We start from the raw sequence: 17,812 nt of genomic DNA on the forward strand, positions 1-17,812 counted from the left end.
TCCCCAGAACCACATGGTGAAAGGGGAGAACCAACCCTCCTAGTTGTCCCGTGAACACACAGAGTCGCTATATGTAATAATAATTAAAAAAAAAAAAAAAACTTTAAAAAAGCTTCACTTATTAAAGGACACGGGAAGCAAGATAGATGATGCAAGGCAGAGAAGCAGGAGGATTAGAGTTCAAGGTTACCCTTAGACTACATATCCACTTCAAAGGCCAGCCAGGCTGTACAATGAGTGCTGTCTCAAGAAAGATCCAATTCCAGAATAAACCCTGGAAGGCAACACTGAAAACGCAAATGGATTTAAAACAACAACAACAACAACAACAACAAAAAACATCCGTACTATTCTTTTTCCTCCGGGCTCTAGATGGAGCAAGCCTATGGAAGCCACAAGATGCTCTCCAGCGCGGCCCACATCCCCGGGAGCAGCCTGGGGACCCGCCGCTCGGTTGCCACGGCGACGCCGGGGGCGGGGGGGGGGAGGGAGGAAGGGAGGGCCACGGCTGCCCCGCCCCGCCCCGCCCCGCCCCGCCCCGTCACGCGCTGCCGCGGCGCCCCGCCTCCGGCTGCGCTGCGGCGCCGCCGACTGGCTGTCCGCGCGGGTCTCACTATCCTCACTCCATCCGGGGAGCCAATGGCCGGCGCCGCCAGGGTTCCTTGACGCGGAGTCACACGCTGCCGGGCCGCGGGCCCGGGCCAATCGCTGCACGGGGAGGGCGGGGCGGGAGCCGGGGGCGGACCAATGGTGGCAGGAGAGGGGGCCGGCCGCGCCCTCCGGGCCCCGCCCCTGAGCCGGGAGAAGTAAAGCGAGGAGGCCCGGCTGCACCTGCCCGGGTCCCTGTGCTTGCGGCGGGCGGGGGAGGTCGCAGGCCATCGCGGCCACGCCAGGTGAGGAGCACTGCGAGCCGGGGTCGGGGTCGCGTGGAGGGCGGCCGAGATCGGGACCCCCCATCCCTTCCCCTTCCCGGGGCCGGTAGGGACGCGGTGGGAAGGAGCTCGGCGGCTGTGCAAGCCTCCGAGGGATGGAGGGATGGAGCCGGAACCACACGCAGGGCCCTTTAAAAAGAGTTTGCAGTCGCCCGGAGTCTGGATCGTGGATGACTTAAGTCGTAAAAACTTTTTTTTTTTTTCCACCAGGACGCGATTCCCGCGGGGGGCGGGAGATGGGGGAATAAGATGCGTTCTGGGTTTGTGGCCCTGGGAAGGTGTCTCAGATGCATGCATGGACCCGATGAGGACGAGCTGGTTTAGGAGGCCACAGTGGGCAGCGCGGGGTGGGGTGCAGGAGCCGCGCGCGTGTAGGTTCCACGGGAGACCGGGGTGCCTGGAGGAGGGGTCCTGCCCGCCTGAACCGGGTAGGTGGAGCCTGACCCTGTCTGTGTCTCAGGCCTCCTCTCAGCTGCAGTAACCAAAGAGGAGGGGGACTCAGATGGTCAGCCAGGCTTTGAGTGAATCAGAGCACCCAGGAATCCATTTCTTCCTTTTTTTTTTCACCCCCCGCCCTGGGCATCTAGTCTACCTGATTCAGATCGGGTTTCCAGGCCAGCCGGTTCCTCAAAGGTGAGGAGGCAGGATATTCACGTCTATAAATCCTTTGCTGTTTGATTGCTTTCTCTGATGCTTGTGTTCCGTGGACAACTCCATACCCATCTTCCTCCCTCCATTACAGAGCGTAAACTCGGGATAACTGAACTCTATCCCAACACTGTGGGAGCTGGAAGACTTAATCCGGGGGGTGGGGGGGGCTGACTTGGGAGAGACTAGAACACTTTCGTTGGAGATGAAGTTCCTCGAGTTAGGCATTAAAGCGAGCTTGGGAGGAAGCCCCCGATAAAGTCTAGGATGCAGCCTTGAAGTTTGACCCAGGTCCGAACTATCTTTGAATGGAGATAGATGGCCAGCAACCTTTTGGATAGTCAGAACCTAGATCTTGGAGAGGAGTTATAGATGATGGACATCAGCGTATTTTTGAACCAGGCAATAGGGTTAGCCAGGATAGTGTGGAATGGTTAGGACCACCAGGGCTTCCTCGCTCAGGAGGCTACCTCAAAGAGCGCCAGACTCTCTGTCTTCTCCTGTAGCTTTTCATCCCCACCACAGCTCTGTTGTCATCGGGTCCCTTCCATGTCACGTCCAGGTCTCCATGTGGAACGTGTTTTTGCCCGGAAACTCCGTGCGTCTCTGTCCTCATAGCTGTCTGGAGTTTCCCTTGTATCCTACAGGTCCTATCGTTTTGTGATCCTTCGGGACGTCCAGGAGGGAGGACGGGGGAAGCACTGTGACTGCACATCTTAGACACAGATATCTGTTAGAGGGAATCTACGTGAATCCCGTGAATGAGCCAAGGAAAAATGTCAAGTAGAGGAATTTCAGATCTCCAAGATTGTTGGTGTGTGGGCAGTGGAGGCAGGAAGATCAGGAGTTCAAAGCCATCCTTATTTGCATAGTTGGAGGCCAACTTGAACTAAAACCCTCATTTTAAGAAAAAAGAAAAATCATCATCCAGATTGGTCAAATAAAATGAGCTCCAAAGCATATTGAATTTGACAGCAGGGAGGCTTAGTGATTTTTTTTTTTTTTTTAAGAATAATGATCAGAATAGAAAATAATAGGAAATGAGAAAATGAAGTTGTGTGAGTAGAGTCTCATCACGAGGCCTGGGTAAACTATAGGCTTTTACTGTAATGTCAATTGTGAGCACTGTTTAAAATAACAGCATCGCCGCACTAGTGAATGCGTGGGCTCCTCCACTCAGCAACTGTGGAACTTTGCACAGGTTCCTTAATGATTCTGAACCTCAGCTTATCATCTGAAAACCGAAGATAATAAGTGTTCCGCCACTTCATGATGGTGTGACAGGGTTTAGCTTAAAACGACAGCACGTACCTGATATGCAAAAGGTGCTCAATAATTGTCAGTCTATTTTAGGCGCTGTGTGTGTCAGGTCTTAGGTCCAGCACTTAACGTGTGCTGTTCCTTGGGTTTGCTAGAAGAATTATTGTTGAGTATTTTTTCAGATCATAACATGGTGGTTCAGTTTTAGCATCCCCAAAATCTAGGGCATTCAGCTAGGAAGTGGTGTTCCTTGGTCATTGTCAAATTTGGCAGTGACCTCAGGAAAAATTCGGATTGGAATGCTAATCAACGTTTTGCAACTTTGAGGTAGATGGTTGGCAATATCTTTGTATGAGTGGGTAGCTCGGTGCTAAGAGCTCAGTGTGGGTGGAGGAGGGTGGCACTTTTACCTGGAACTTTCCATTGAGAAGGGTGAATGGCAGTGGCCTGGAAGACATGGTAGAGATTAGAGGTTCTTTTGTACCTCCGCCCCTCTTCTCTCTTTTTTCCTGGACAGTGTCTCACTGGAACCAAACTGGCCTGAAACTCACTTTATTTTCATTACAGCCTTGGGAATGATGGGTAGGGAAGATTTTCTCTAGAAAGTCACACTTGAATATGTTTTTATTTTATGATTATTAATTAAAAATTATTTGTTTTGTGTATATTGAGTGTTTTGCCTGCATCTATGTCTGTGGATTCCTGGTACCCTTGGTGTCAGATTCCCTGGAACTGGAGTTTACAGATGGTTGTGAGCCACCATGCAAGTGCTGGGAATTGAACCTGGGTCCTTTGTAAGAGCAGCAAGTGCTCTAAATGGCCAACTCCAGTCTCCAGTCCCACGTATATGTCCTTTGAAGGAAGGAAGTGGGTTTCATGTCTGTGAAGGACATGGACTGAGGAAGGACAAAGGAGAGACATGTCCTTGGTGAGATAAGAACATAGGAAGACTTGAAAAGAATGAGGACAAATTGTGAGGCCAGCAGGTACGTGACCAGGAACAAGCCATTGGCTAAGGGGTGGGGCAGAAAGTCCTAAGAGTGAACTAGCTTGAAGGCCTGAAAGAAGATGGTTTAACTCCCTGCTGCCTCTTATATAGACTAGGTCAATTTTAGAAGTGGTAGTGCTACAGAAATACTTTTTTTGAGATTGTGCCTCATGTATCCTTGGCTGGCATTGAACTTGATGTGTTCTAGCCAAGAATCACCTTGTGCTTCTGATCCTCCCGCCTCTACCTGCAGAGTATTGGGATATACACCGCTCTGCCCAGGGTATGTGATGTTAGAAATGGAACCAAGGGCTTTGCATGCTAGGCAAGCACTTTACCAACTGAGCCCTAATATAGGTTTTTTTGGTTTGATTGGTTTTTATGGAATGGGCCATCAATTCATAAATTAAAAACAGCAGGGATTTTTTTTTTTCATGTAAGTCAGATTCACAGTGAAGTTCATCATGTTTGACTGGTGACCAGTTAGGCTAACATTTATTAAATAGGTACAGTCTAGTCTCATCTAAGAAATCAAAGTTATTTAAAGTTAAGCTGGGCGTGGTGTCTTTAATCCCAGCACTGAGAAGACAGAGGCAGGTGGATCTCTGTGAGTTCAAGGCCAGCCTGGTCTACAAAGTGTGTTCCAGGATAGCCAGAGAAACCCTGTCTTTTTTAAAAAAAAAAAAAAAAGGAAAGAAACTAAAACTGTAAAGAAAGTGTGACAGGGAAAGGTTTTCCTCCTTGCTTCCCCCTTAGATCTCTCCTCACAGACCAGCACTGTAGAAACGGTTTTGTCCTGTACATTTTGTGTGTGTCTGTGTGCGTGTGCGCGCGCACGCTGTGTACGCACGCATGAGTTGAAGTGAATAGAGGAAATACGTGGCTTCGGTTTTATATAGCCGTATTTGGCTCTTGCTATACATGCTATTCTATAATGTGTCTCTGGGGTTAAGATTAGATTTTAGATGTCATCCTATACGAAATAGGATTTTTATTTAATTTAATTTTCATTTTTATTACCTGTATATGGGGGACCGTTGGGAGAACGTCATAGGTGTAACTACAGGTGCCTGGAGGTCCTGGAGAGGGAATCTGGTGCCTTGGAGCTGGAGACACAGGCAGGTGTTTTCATCATCGTCATTACTTTATTTGGTTTTATTGGAGACATCTTGAAGATGTCTTCCTGTGTAGTTCCAGCTCACTTTGAACTCTCAGCAATCCTCCTGCCTCAGGTTCAAGTACAGGGGTTTGAGTGTCAGCCACCGTGCCTGGCTGTCTCATTCTTGTAAACAGCTGTATTATTTAACTCATCTCCTGCTTGTGGACTTCCATATTCTTTTTAAATCTGGAGCTAGTTAGAAGCTATGCGTCCTTCTAGCCTAGCCTGTTGGTCTTCTACCCTTGAATGAAAAGACTGTATTATGTCAATACTGCTGGTTTTTTGGGGTTTTTTTTTGTTGTTGTTTTTTTTCCTCAAATGATAAACTGATTTGTCCCAAGCCAACAGTATGGATATTGTCTGTTTGCCTACCAGTTCTGAGCAGTGGGTTGTTGAACTTGAAAAGGTTTGCCGCTTGGGCAAAAGTATCTCTTTGGGGTACAGTTCCTCCTTTGAAGGAGGGAAGTTTCTTGGTTTGTGTGTATGTGTGTGTGTGGGGAGGGGGTGCATGCGTGCCTGTGAGTGCACATGTAGAGGATAAAGGTCAATGTGGGCTGTTTCCCTCCGTTGTTCTGTGCCTTAGTTGTTTTTCCAGATGGCTCTCTCACTGAACCTGGAGGGCCTCAGTTTGAGAGCTGGGGGTACAGGGGCCCACCTAGCTTTTATGTGGGTGCTGGGAATCTGAACCCAGTGGGGACCGTTTGGCTCCATTGTTCTATGAACTGCCTATCAGTGGCCTTTGTTATTTTTTTCCACTGGGTTTTTCTAAAGCACACTGTGTCTCTTTTATCATGTGTTGGGATGCTTTTTGTGGTTTGATCTCTGGCTTTGAGTGCCATTTTGTTCTTGTCAGAACTTAACTTTTACTTAGTCACTTTTGGCAAACGTTTTGGTTTTAAGTTTCGTTTTGTGTGTGTGTGTGTGTGTGTGTGTGTGTGTGTGTAAATCAGAAGACAGTTTTGTGGAGTCCAGTCTCTCTTTCCATCTTTACTTGGGTTCCAGGGATTGAACTCAGGATATGGCGGGGCAAGTGGGTACTGAGCTATGCTGACAGCCGAAAGTTGGCTTGGAATTCCTTGCCCACTGTTCTTTTAGATCTTGCTGTAGAAAGGACATGGAGTTTTTAAATCACTGTCTACAACTGGAGGTGATGACCATTTCTAATCATCTTTATAACCTAAGAGAGTAGTCCTTGTTTAATTGTCACTTAAAAATATCAGAAGATATTTTAATGCTGTTTTTCAGGATTTCATTGTTTTGCTTATCTGCTTACTTACTACAGAAATCAAAGGCTCCTCACAGAGATTTGAAAATGGCCACAAACAAAAGCGTTGACATCTTCAGCTCAGCGTTGCTGGCTGTGGAGTATCTGGATTCCATGCTGCCTGAGAACCCCCTGCAGGAGCCCTTTAAGAATGCTTGGGGCTACATGCTGGATAACTACACAAAGTTCCAGATCGCAACCTGGGGGTCCCTCATAGTTCACGAAGCCATCTATTTCTTGTTCTCTTTGCCTGGATTTTTATTCCAATTTATCCCTTACATGAGAAAGTACAAAATTCAAAAGGTGAGTGTGATATGTCTGTGATACTAACATTGATGATGTTAGATGTTTTTAAAGAACGCTGAGCTTTGAGAGACTCACATCAGTACCGTCCAGTAGAAATATAATGAAGCCACTTACATAGCTTTAAATGACCAGTGGAATACCTTAAGAAAGCAATAAGGGAACAGGGAAATTAATTTTCATAATATGTTTAATTCAACCCAATAAAGCTATGCTATTATTTTACCAACTAGCCCAAATTAAACTGCTTCGAGAGACATTTTGGTATTTTTACTTTCTTTTTTCTTTTTTCTTTTTTTTTTTTTTCTTTTTTCGAGACAGGGTTTCTCTATGTAGCTTTGGAGCCTCTTCTGGAACTCACTTTGTAGCCCAGGCTGGCCTCGAACTCACAGAGATCCGCCTGCCTCTGCCTTTGCCTCTCGAGTGCTGAGAATAAAGGTATGTGCCATTACTGCCTGGCGTTTTTTTTTTTGTTTTGTTTTGTTTTTTTTTTTTGCTTTCATAGTTGTATGAGTTTCACTGTGTATTTATGCTACACATAAATAGAGAGCTGAGCACTCTCATGCTTCTAACAGATGTTGTATTAGACAAAATCAATATAGATCATTATTGATGGTGTTTCAAAGAATTGTCTGAAAATAAATTTTAGGAAGGTATAATGCTTATCTAATTGGGGCTTTTTGTTTGTTTGTTTGTTTTGGTTTTTCAAGACAGGGTTTCTCTGTGTAGTTTTGGTACCTGTCCTGGATCTCGCTCTGTAGACCAGCTGGCCTTGAACTCACAGAGATCAGCCTGGCTCTGCCTCCCAAGTGCTGGGATTAAAGGCATGTGCCACCACCACCCTGCTTAGCATGGTGTTTAAGAAGAATTTGGACAAGTATAGAGATATAAAGGACTTGTCATCATTTAATACGCCAGTATTAGTTCTTATTTGTTTTGAGGTAACATCGAGTGTATAGCCCAGGCTGGCTTTGAATTTGGGATCTTCTCAGTTTCATTTTCTGAGTGTTGATAGACATGGACCATCTCCAACTCCAAAGTTTTTTTTTTTTCTTCAATGCCACCATTGGTTAATCTAAACCACCTGAACTCAAGGCCACACAACAGTGGCAGAAAGTAGGTGCTGAGTGTTCTCTGGTTTGTGGGTGTGCAGGTTGTGTCTCGTCAGTCTCTGAGCTCTGTGGCCTCTCCCAGTGAGTCACTGTAAGGAAGGACTCACCACAGGTTCCTCTGCAGCTAACATAGGCATCAGGTACCTGCGGACTCTAGGCCAAGAGGAGAGAAGGGGACAGGGAAAGGGATAAAAAGAGAGGTAGCCCCTAGGATGCCCCTTTCAGCCTCCGTTCGATGGAGCACGTCCAAGGTGCTTCTGATGAAAGGGCCTGAGCTGGAAAACATCTCTGTTTAAATGTCGTAAATCCTGAGTCACTGAGGTGATTCTGGCCGCTGTGTGTCATCCACTGATTCATTTATAAGTAAGGCTGACTCATTGGGTCACCAAGCTGAAGCGTGTTTTCTTCCTCCACTGCCCTCTACAGCTCACTGCGTGGTTATAGATGGTGGTACCTTGTCCAGGGGAGAGCTTTTTTAGCCCAGGGTGTGTGGGTGGCCTTAGAAGGAAATAAATGTGGGAGGGAAAAAACCTAAGTGAGGCTGAGGATGTAGTCAGTGTTGGAGGGCTTGCCTAGCGTGCACAGGGCTATGACTTGAAGTCAGGACAAGCACACACAAGAGGAACAAAACCCACAATCTGGTTACAGCTAATGAAAGGCTGGATAGAATGGCTGCAGGTAGTCACAGCATAAAGGAAGGCCTTGAGAAGACAGTAAAGCCTAGAGTTGTAGCTCTGTAGTAGAGCATTTGTCTAGCCTGTGCAAGACCCGAGAGCTGGGCAGAGAGAGGCAAGTGGACTTCCATGAGTTCGAGGCCAGCCTGGTCTACATAGTAAGTTCTAGGCCAGTCAAGGCTACATAGTGAGACCTTGTACCAACAACAACAACAACAACAGTATAAAATAGGACAAAACAAAAAGAAGAAAGCAAGCAGATCCTGGGCTCTACCTCCTACCCCCACAGCACAATTACTTAGATGAAAAAAAAAAAGTGGAGATAATTCTAATCTATTTGTAAATTCTGAAAGCAACATATTGTGATTGAAATGAGTACAAAACAATTCATGTCTTTTGCTCAGTGCTTTAGAAAGTCCACCATAAAATATTCAAGAATTATATTATTTAACACATAGAACATTTTTTAAAACTTTTTTCCCTTTTTCTTTTTTTTAAATGTACTTATTTGATTTTATGTGCATTGGTGTTTTGCCTGAATGTATGTCTGTGTGAGGGTGTCAGATCCCCTGGAACTGGAGTTACAGACAGTTGTGAGCTGCCCTGTGAGTGCTGGGAATTGAACCCGGGTCCTCTGGAAGAGCAGCCAGTGCTCTTAACCACTGAGCCATCTCTCCAGCCCCTCCCCTTTTCTTATTCTCTCATACAATACATCCTGACTGCAGCCTCCCCTCCTCCCACCCCCACCTAACACCTCTTCTCTTCCCCTAGATCCACTGCTCCTCCGTTTCCCTTCAGAAAAGAGCAGGCCCCCCAGGATATCCTCAATAGGTGTGACTCACACCTGTAATCTTAGCACTTGGATGGAGGCAGGAGGATCAGGTTCAAGGTTGTTCTCTGCTACTTAGGAAGTTTGAGACCACCATAAAACATATGAGACCATGACTCAAAAAATATTGCACACCTCCCTCCCACCAAAAAAAAAAAAAAAAGTAGCTAGGTAATATGGATCAGTGGTTAGGAACACTGGCTGCTTTTCCAGGAGACCTGGGTTTGGTTCTCAGCAACCATGTGGCAGCTCACAGAGGTCTGGAACTCCAGTTCCAGGGGATCTGGTGCCTTCTTGTGGCCTCCAGAGGCACAGGCACACACATGGTATATATGCAGTCACACAGACATATATGCAGGTAAAAGTCCATCCACTAAAAACTGGGACTGCTGTGGAGGTTACCCACTAGTAAGCACGTTCCACCTTCAAGAGACTAACTGAGCAGCTGGACAGTTCATCTGTGAGCTTGCTAGTTAGAGGAAGTTTGGCATACATGACAAGTAAAGCAGAGTCTGGAGAGAATTGTTTCTTTAAAAAAAAAAAAATCACATTTCGATGAGTTTCCTCAAAGAGAGATCTAACTGAAACATCAGAGAAGTCCATGGCCCCAGTGGGGTATCCCTTGGTACTAGGGTACAGATGTGCATATTAAGCTAAAGGTGGTAAGCTTTGGTATAATACTAGGCATGCATTCAAATGTCCGCTTAGCCAGCTTGCACATACCATATAAACAACACAGCCTGTGGTTTTATTTCCTATAATAGTAGTTGATTATTTTATTTCACACATGCACACCCTGGGGCAGGGATCAGTGTTAAGGAAGCCCAGGGCCTCACACATGCTAGGCAGCATTTTCTACTCTTCTCATTTTACCTGCTAAACTTTGTGTTTTTCCTAAAGCTCCTTGAAAATCAGAATTTAGCCAGGAGTGAGAGGCATCATATCAAATAAGCCTGAAAGTTCAGGTTATTCTTTGGTCAGAGACAAGAGGTTTGGAGTGGGGTCAATGAATCCTTGTAGTAGAAATAAAAAGACAATCTAAATTACTATGTGTAAGTCCACTTGCTTTGTTGCTGAGAAAACTGATTTCCTTGTGAGCACACAGCTGATTAGCTGGTTGTTTGTTTAACATTCTAGTCTGAGTCTATAGGTTGAGTCTTAGACTGAGGATCCGTTTTTGTTTTGTTCATATATATATTTTAGTTTGAATTTTGTGCATGCACATGTACTCACCAAAGCACCCATGTCCAGAGGTCCTGAGGTCTTAAGAACAACTCAAGCTCTCATTGTGTGCATACAGAAGGCACTTATTTCCTTCTGAATACCACTGAATACCGGATGCAGTGAGCTGCCATTGTGATAAGAGCTGTCAGCTGCTGCCTGTGCAGGCTTCGGGGGGACACTCAAGGACACTCAAGGTCAACGTAACATGATTGACTTCTCTGCAAAGTGTCCTCTAGGTGGCAAAGCCTGGATGCTTAGTTACTCATCTCCTGGTGCATCTTAGGATAGTTTTAGTTCATATTTGTCTATTAACGTTTTTTAAAACCTGTTGAAAGTAATTATAGTAGTTGTCAAGATCCCTTGCCACCGTAGGATAAACTGAGCATAGCGTAGAACTGAGGGATTATACACATCAGAGAAAACTGTAAGAATTTATTTCTACTTGTTCAGCCGAACTACTGATAACAAACTAATTTTAAGTATTGTGATTTTTTTTTTTCTCTCTATAGGATAAACCAGAAAGCTTGGAAGGCCAGTGGAAGTGTCTCAAAGGACTTCTCGTTAATCATTTTTTTATCCAGCTGCCTTTGATGGGTGGAACTTATTATTTTACAGAGTTTTTCAGTATTCCTTATGATTGGGAAAGAATGCCAAGATGGTATGTCAGTGATAATTTGATGTTTATATTCATTCATGGTTTGTTTTTCAATTCGATTTTGCTTAATGTGTATTTTCTTCAGTTGGTTAATACTCTGAAATTGATTATGTCCTGATGTAACTGGACATACATGTGTATTAGAACCTAGGTCCACCGTCACTCCTTGCCTCTGGGTTCTACGTCCTTGTAGCCAACCAACTACAGATTGAAAGTCCACTTTTTGAATTGAACCTTTAAACAGGATGTGGTGGCACACACCTGTGGTCCCAGCATCAGGAGGTGAGGGGGGTGGCCTGAAGCTCCAGTATTTTCCTGGGCTACATAGCTAGTCCATAGCCTGCCTAAGGGGCCTGAGCACACTTGTATACAGAGTAGTTTTCATCATTTTATTTAAATTATTTCTGTGGTAGAAAAAACAGTTGTTTTACTGTTAACTTTAGACTTTGGTTTCTTAACAAATTTTGTACTCAGGTCTTCGACAACATAAAATATTATGGAAATAGGGTCAAACTCTTTGCCCCTCCCCCCTTTCAGATTGTAACATGTGGCCTTACCTACCAGTATTGTTTGGTTCTACACAGGTCTCACTGTGTAGCCCTAGCTGGGCTGGAACTCACTCTGTAGCCCAGGCTGGCCTAGAACTCAGAACTCTGCCTTTGCCTCCCGAGTGCTGGGATTAGAAGTGTGGCCCACCACACCCAGCTGAGCTATCTTGCAGTTTGGCAAATTTGTTGTTAGGTCAAGCTGATGTGGGTATTTGGTTCATATAAAGTCTGATTGGTCATCCTAAGTCACTGTTGCTCTGTATTCATTACTGTTTGCCTCTCATAGGTATCTGATTATGGCAAGGTGTTTGGCCTGTGCCATCATTGAGGATACCTGGCACTATTTCCTGCATAGGCTCCTCCATCACAAGAGGATTTATAAATACATTCATAAAGTCCACCATGAGTTTCAGGTATGTTGGGACCATACTTCAGCTTTTCTACTGAGGTGGAAAAACCTGGGTTGTTGTTTGGGCATCTTTAGAAGCTGTTGGTGGTATTTTATCACGTGTCCTTTTAAAAAATAACTTTATTATATGCATACACACATGATATGGCAGGCAGGACACATGTAGGGTCAGGGGACAACTCTCTCCTACCTTAAAAAATTTTATATGTGTATCTGCATGTACCTGAGTGTATGGGTGTTCAGTTCACCCTGTGTGTACAGATGCCCTCAGAGCCAGAAAAGGCTGTTGGATCTCTTGGAACTGGAGTTACAGGCAATTGGAGCTGCCCAATGTGAGTGTGGGAACTGAATCTGTCCTTGTAAGAGCAGCAAGTGCTTTTAGCCACCAACCCATCTCTCCAGCCCTCTCCCTCTTCTCCCTGTGGACATACTATGGATCCTAGGATCAAAATCAACTCCGCAGGCTGGCATAGTGAGCACCTTTACCCACTGAGTCATCTCTTGGGCCCCTTTATTTCCTTTTCTTTTCTTTTCTTTTTTTTTTTTTTTTTTTTTTGGTTTTTCGAGACAGGGTTTCTCTGTGTAGCTTTGCACCTTTCCTGGAACTCGCTCTGTAGTCCAGGCTGGCCTTGAACTCACAGAGATCCGCCTGCCTCTGCCTCCCAAGTGCTGGGATTAAAGGCGTGCGCCACCACTGCCCCGCTTATTTCCTTTTCTTTTGTCATGATAATGAAGAATATAAGGTATACATCTCTACAGGACCAGGCCTAAAAGTTTTCTTCAGTGTTAGATTTTCAGGGTAGGAACTGGAGAGATGGCCCAGTGGTTAAGAGTACATCCTACTCTTGTAGAAGACTAGCACCCATATTAGGCCACTTATAACCACGGCACCTGCAGTCATGTCCACATGCACACATACATGTAATTAAAGACACATGCTGGGGCTGGAGAGATGTCTCAGAGGTTAAGAGCACTGGCTGTTCTTCCAGAGGTCCTGAGTTCAGTTCCCAGCAACCACATGGTGGCTCACAACCATCTGTAATGAGATCTGGTGCTCTCTTCTGGCCTGCAGACATACATGCAGGCAGAACACTGTATACATAATAAAATAAATCTTAAACACACATACACACACACATACACACACACACACACACACACACACACACACACGCACGCACATATATATATATATACACATATATATATGTCTTTAATATATATACATTTTATGTATTATATATATACTTTTAAAAAATTTATGGTTCACTATGATTGATACTTTAAAGACTATGAGACATAACAGTTGAGATCCTCATCCTACTGGTGACATCCTGACAGCTGGCAGATTGGTACAGGCTGTAGTAATGAGGGTCATTTAAATGAGATGCATAAACAATAAGTGTTTACTACTTAAACTAAAGCAATTAGTCAGCTGAAGTACATTTTCAGAAAAGATTACTTATTTTTAAATCAGGCCTGATTTTCTGTAGGTCTCAGTGGATACCCGAAAACATGGATAAGATACCATACTGATAACTAAGACATCTAAATGTAACTACTGGATAGAGAATGTATTCGGGACAAAAGAGCAGTTCTCATTGGGAGGGCTGAGAGTGATATTACATTACTCAGAACAGTACACAATTTAAAACATGTGTATACAATTTAAAACATTATTTCTTGAGTTTTTCTACTTAATACTTTAATACAGTAGTTAATATAGGTAAATGTAGGATAAATGTAACTTCAGAAAACAAAACCATGAGTAAGGATTGAGTACTCTGTGTATATGTATAAGCATCCCTTTGTTGGTAAAGCAACTACAGATTCATAAATTAAAAATTAAGAGTTAAAGGCCTAGTGACTTGAGTTTGATTCCTGGATCCTGCAAGGTGGTAGGAGAGAACTGACTCTTTGAAGGTTGTCCTCTGAGCTCATTGGACATGCATATGAGCGCACACACACACAAATAGGTGAGTCATAGTTTAATTAGAGTTGAAGTTAGAGAAAAGATGAATACTAAGAAATTCATATCCCTAGACCTTTTGATTGGTAGGAAATTTACTGAGAACTGTTGTTATTTGTATATTATACAGCTAGATCACCATCACTACTTATACAAACAATATAATTTATAAAACTGTATGTATAAACTGAATACATTAGGTTCTCTGTAGTCAGATTTGGGGGTCTCCAGCTCACAAATAGTGACAGGGAGACTTCTTATTAATTTTGAAAGCTCAGCCTTAGCTTAGGCCTGTTTCACTAGCTCTTACAATTAAAATTAGCTTGCTTCTATCAATCTACATTTTACCATATGGATTTTTACCTTTCTTTCATCCTATATGTCTGACTCTCTTCAGGTCTTATTGGCTTCTCACTGGTGTAATTCTCATGCCTAGATTCTTTCTCCTCTTCCCTTTCCCCACAAATTCCACCAATCTCTCCTGCCTGCCTATTGGCCATTCGCCTCTTTATTAAACCAATCACAATGACACATCTTTACATAGTATAAACAGATTCTCTGCAATAACTCTCCAGAGAAAGAATCAACACAAAGCTACTATGCACATAGGTTTATTTAAAATCTGGTGGTATATTCCTATAATCCCAACACTTAGGCAGAGGCAGGGGCATTTTGAGTTCAAGGCCAACTTCAGCTACATAGACCCTGCCTCAAAAAAGAAGAAAATGATTTTGCTGTCTGGGGCCCAAATTGTGCAGAGCGACAAGCCAGGAAGTGAGGTATGGTGTCTTTGATTGTCACGTGAGTCCCTTCTTCCTTGGGAAGCCTCATCCTTGCTCAGGAGACCTCTCACTGTCAGGATGGAACCCACCTTCATGAAAAATAAAGTCTGCTGGTTCACACATTAACCACATCATAGCAAGTTGACACAAAATTAACCATCACAATATATTAAGGAATTCTTACTCTGTTTGACTTAGGCTCCATTCGGAATTGAAGCAGAATATGCACATCCTTTAGAAACCATAATCCTTGGGGCTGGATTTTTCATTGGAATTGTGCTTTTGTGTGATCACGTAATTCTCCTTTGGGCATGGGTGACAGTACGTTTGCTGGAAACTATTGATGTCCATAGGTGAGTAATGCTTTCTGTTCTGGTAGAAGACATCATTTTCATGTGTGTTGGTGTGCTTGTGTGTGTGAATGCATGATTTTATGTGTGTGGAGGTATGTGTAAACATGATTGCTTTTGTATGTGAGTACATCTTTTTTATGTGTGTGTGGATACGTGTGAACAAGATCACTGTTCCGAGGCAGAGTTTCTCAGTCAAACCTAGAACTCCCCAGTGTTGCTAGTGAGCTTGCCTCTGTGAATATATCCCATCCCTAGCTCTTGAGGCGTAGATTGCAGGCAGGCCACCCAGCTTTTATGTGGGTTTCTAGAGATCTGAACTCCGGTCCTCATGCTTCCGTGATATGCACCTTAACCACTAACTATCTCTCAGGGTTTTTTTGTTTTTTGGTTTTTCGAGACAGGGTTTCTCCATATAGTTTTGGTGCCTGTCCTGCATCTCGCTCTGTAGACTAGGCTGGCCCAGAACTCACAGAGATCCGCCTGGCTTTGCCTCCCAAGTGCTGGGATTAAAGGCGTGTGCCACTGCCACTCGGCCCTCTCATGTTATTTTAAAAAAGAGAATCATAATCATTGAATAGAAGGACAAATAATAGATGTTTTGTCATAGACTGATCTGTTACCATTTATTAAATGACAGCGTGTGTCTTGTCAAGCAAAGCTCAGGCCAGCAGTTATCCTGCTATGGTGAACCTCACTCCCCAGAGGGTGTTGGAAGCAGTAGCCTCTGCTGTAAGGTCATTGCTGCTTCTGGGTGGCTCTGACGACAGCAATCACTTAAGGAAGGTGACGATGAAATATGGACGTGTTTCAGGCGCCCCTCTCCACAGACTGGAGGCATGATAAGGGCTTATATCCAGTCTCAGATATCAAACTAAAGAGAGTAGACCCAACAAGACTCTTTTTGAAGTCATTTGTTCCCCAACTAAAACAACACAGTGGTATTTAAACTTTGTAGATAACTTGAGACTGATTTCACACAACTTTCCCTTAAAAACAGGTAGCATTATGAACGTGGTTTACACCTTTTCTAGATTGTGGTGGGCAGGCTCCTCTAAAGAGAAAAAAGTGTTTCTTGAAAATGTGTGACTGTAGTCCCTTCCTTTCATTTCTTGGGATCAGATTTCCACGTGTCTTTTAAGGTTTTCAAAATCTCCCAACATGTACCTTTTCCTATAAGGTTTGTTGTTATTGTTTTTCCAGCTAGGGCCTGAGAGCCCTGGCTGACCTGAAACTCACTCTGTAGCCCAGGCTGGCCATATACTGACAGTCCTTCTGCTTAGCCTCCCAAGAACTGGGGCTAAGGTGTCTGCTACCACATGCTGCCAAGTTTTTGTCTTTTGTAAACATGTGAGAAACGAAGGGATTTGGGTAAAGCGGAATGCTGCTTGCTAACAAGCATGTGACTGCTAATGATGTGTCTCATGAATAACCTGTATTGTTTTCATTTCAGTGGTTATTACATTCCTATCAACCCATTGAACTTCATCCCCTTTTATACGGGTTCTCGGCACCACGATTTCCACCACATGAACTTCATTGGGAATTACGCATCCACCTTCACATGGTGGGATAGAATCTTTGGGACAGACGCCCAGTATCATGCCTATATTGAAAAGATGAAGAAGCTTGGGAAAAAGACTGAGTGAATTCCCCTCGTACACCTCTTGGAGATATGTTTCCTCAATTGGAGCTAGTAACTAACATTGCTTCTGGGGAGCAGAAATAAGCACGAGATTTGGCTGCTAAGTGATAAAAAGAACATTAACGCCCTTTACTTATCTTCCAGATGGGAACTTTTCTACTTTACATTCAAGTTCTGTATATGTGGGAATAAATAAATATATATATTTAAGTACAGTTCTCATGAGGTTTTGAAGGCCATATTGCTTAACCTCATCAAAAGGTTTCAGGTGTTGGGGGAAGTATTAATGTACAACTTATCACTTCATGCCACCCGCGGCTGAAGTTGACATTGCCTTTTAAGCCTTTTATATACACTGGTCAGTTCAAAATTTTCTCAACAATGATGATGGCCTTCTAGTTGACTTTAGACATAGTGTTTTTTAGTATTTACCCAAAATGAAAATATTGTGAATTGAATCTGTCAGCTGACAGAGCGAGTGACCGAAACCCCATTCTGGTCTGGGGCTGACCAATTTAGGACTATTCTTTCTGTGAAGGATTGTTTGATTGTAGTAACTTTATCTTGTAAATTGACTCATTTCCTACGTGATGTATATAGAAGATTATAGTCTAAAGGATTTTCAAATTACTTGAGGTGTTTTAAACTGAGAGCTCATTTCCGCTGTCGACCCCTTGTTTTCGTGTGTCAAGTGTTCATTAAAGTCGCGTCGTGAGCTTTGTGAATTGACTTCTCGACTGGCACCCAGAGCTGTTGAAATAAATGTGATTTTTGTCCAAGTCTCTGGTTTTCAGTTGTGAAGATTAGCTGTCATGTTTTATTCTTATAAGGGAAAGCACAGAAATCATTAAAGGAACCTTTACAATAAAGGAATGATTCCACTTTTTACTTGCTAAGCTTTACTGGTAGTTGCAGCCCTTAGTGGCTGGTCGATAGTGGAAATTCCACTGCCACAGTCAAGGTGTTGAGGTAGCATGCTGGCCTTCGATGGCTTTCCACACACATGGAAGGATGTACCCTCCAGGCAAAGACTGCTGACTACTTCCCAGTCCTTTGTTCTT

General features: G+C 43.8%; 1 protein-coding gene across 2 annotated transcripts; it reads left to right on the forward strand.

Annotated features, from left to right (window-relative positions):
• The first annotated feature begins 736 nt into the window (after positions 1–736).
• On the forward strand, positions 737–17,530 carry Msmo1 (methylsterol monooxygenase 1). 2 transcript variants are annotated; one of them, XM_006987548.4, is made up of 6 exons: positions 737–893; positions 6,270–6,554; positions 10,903–11,051; positions 11,883–12,009; positions 14,955–15,109; positions 16,560–17,530. In XM_006987548.4, exons 2-6 carry the CDS (start codon positions 6,300–6,302, stop codon positions 16,753–16,755), a joined length of 882 nt encoding a protein of 293 aa, XP_006987610.1. In that variant the 5' UTR covers positions 737–893; positions 6,270–6,299; the 3' UTR covers positions 16,756–17,530. The 2 variants fall into 2 exon arrangements, with proteins under 2 accessions (XP_006987610.1, XP_076409393.1); XM_076553278.1 differs by lacking the exon at positions 737–893 and adding an exon at positions 1,412–1,565.
• The last annotated feature ends 282 nt before the right edge of the window (positions 17,531–17,812 follow it).

This window comes from Peromyscus maniculatus, chromosome 17 (assembly GCF_049852395.1).
Source record: "Peromyscus maniculatus bairdii isolate BWxNUB_F1_BW_parent chromosome 17, HU_Pman_BW_mat_3.1, whole genome shotgun sequence".
In the NCBI taxonomy this organism is placed as follows: domain Eukaryota; kingdom Metazoa; phylum Chordata; class Mammalia; order Rodentia; family Cricetidae; genus Peromyscus; species Peromyscus maniculatus.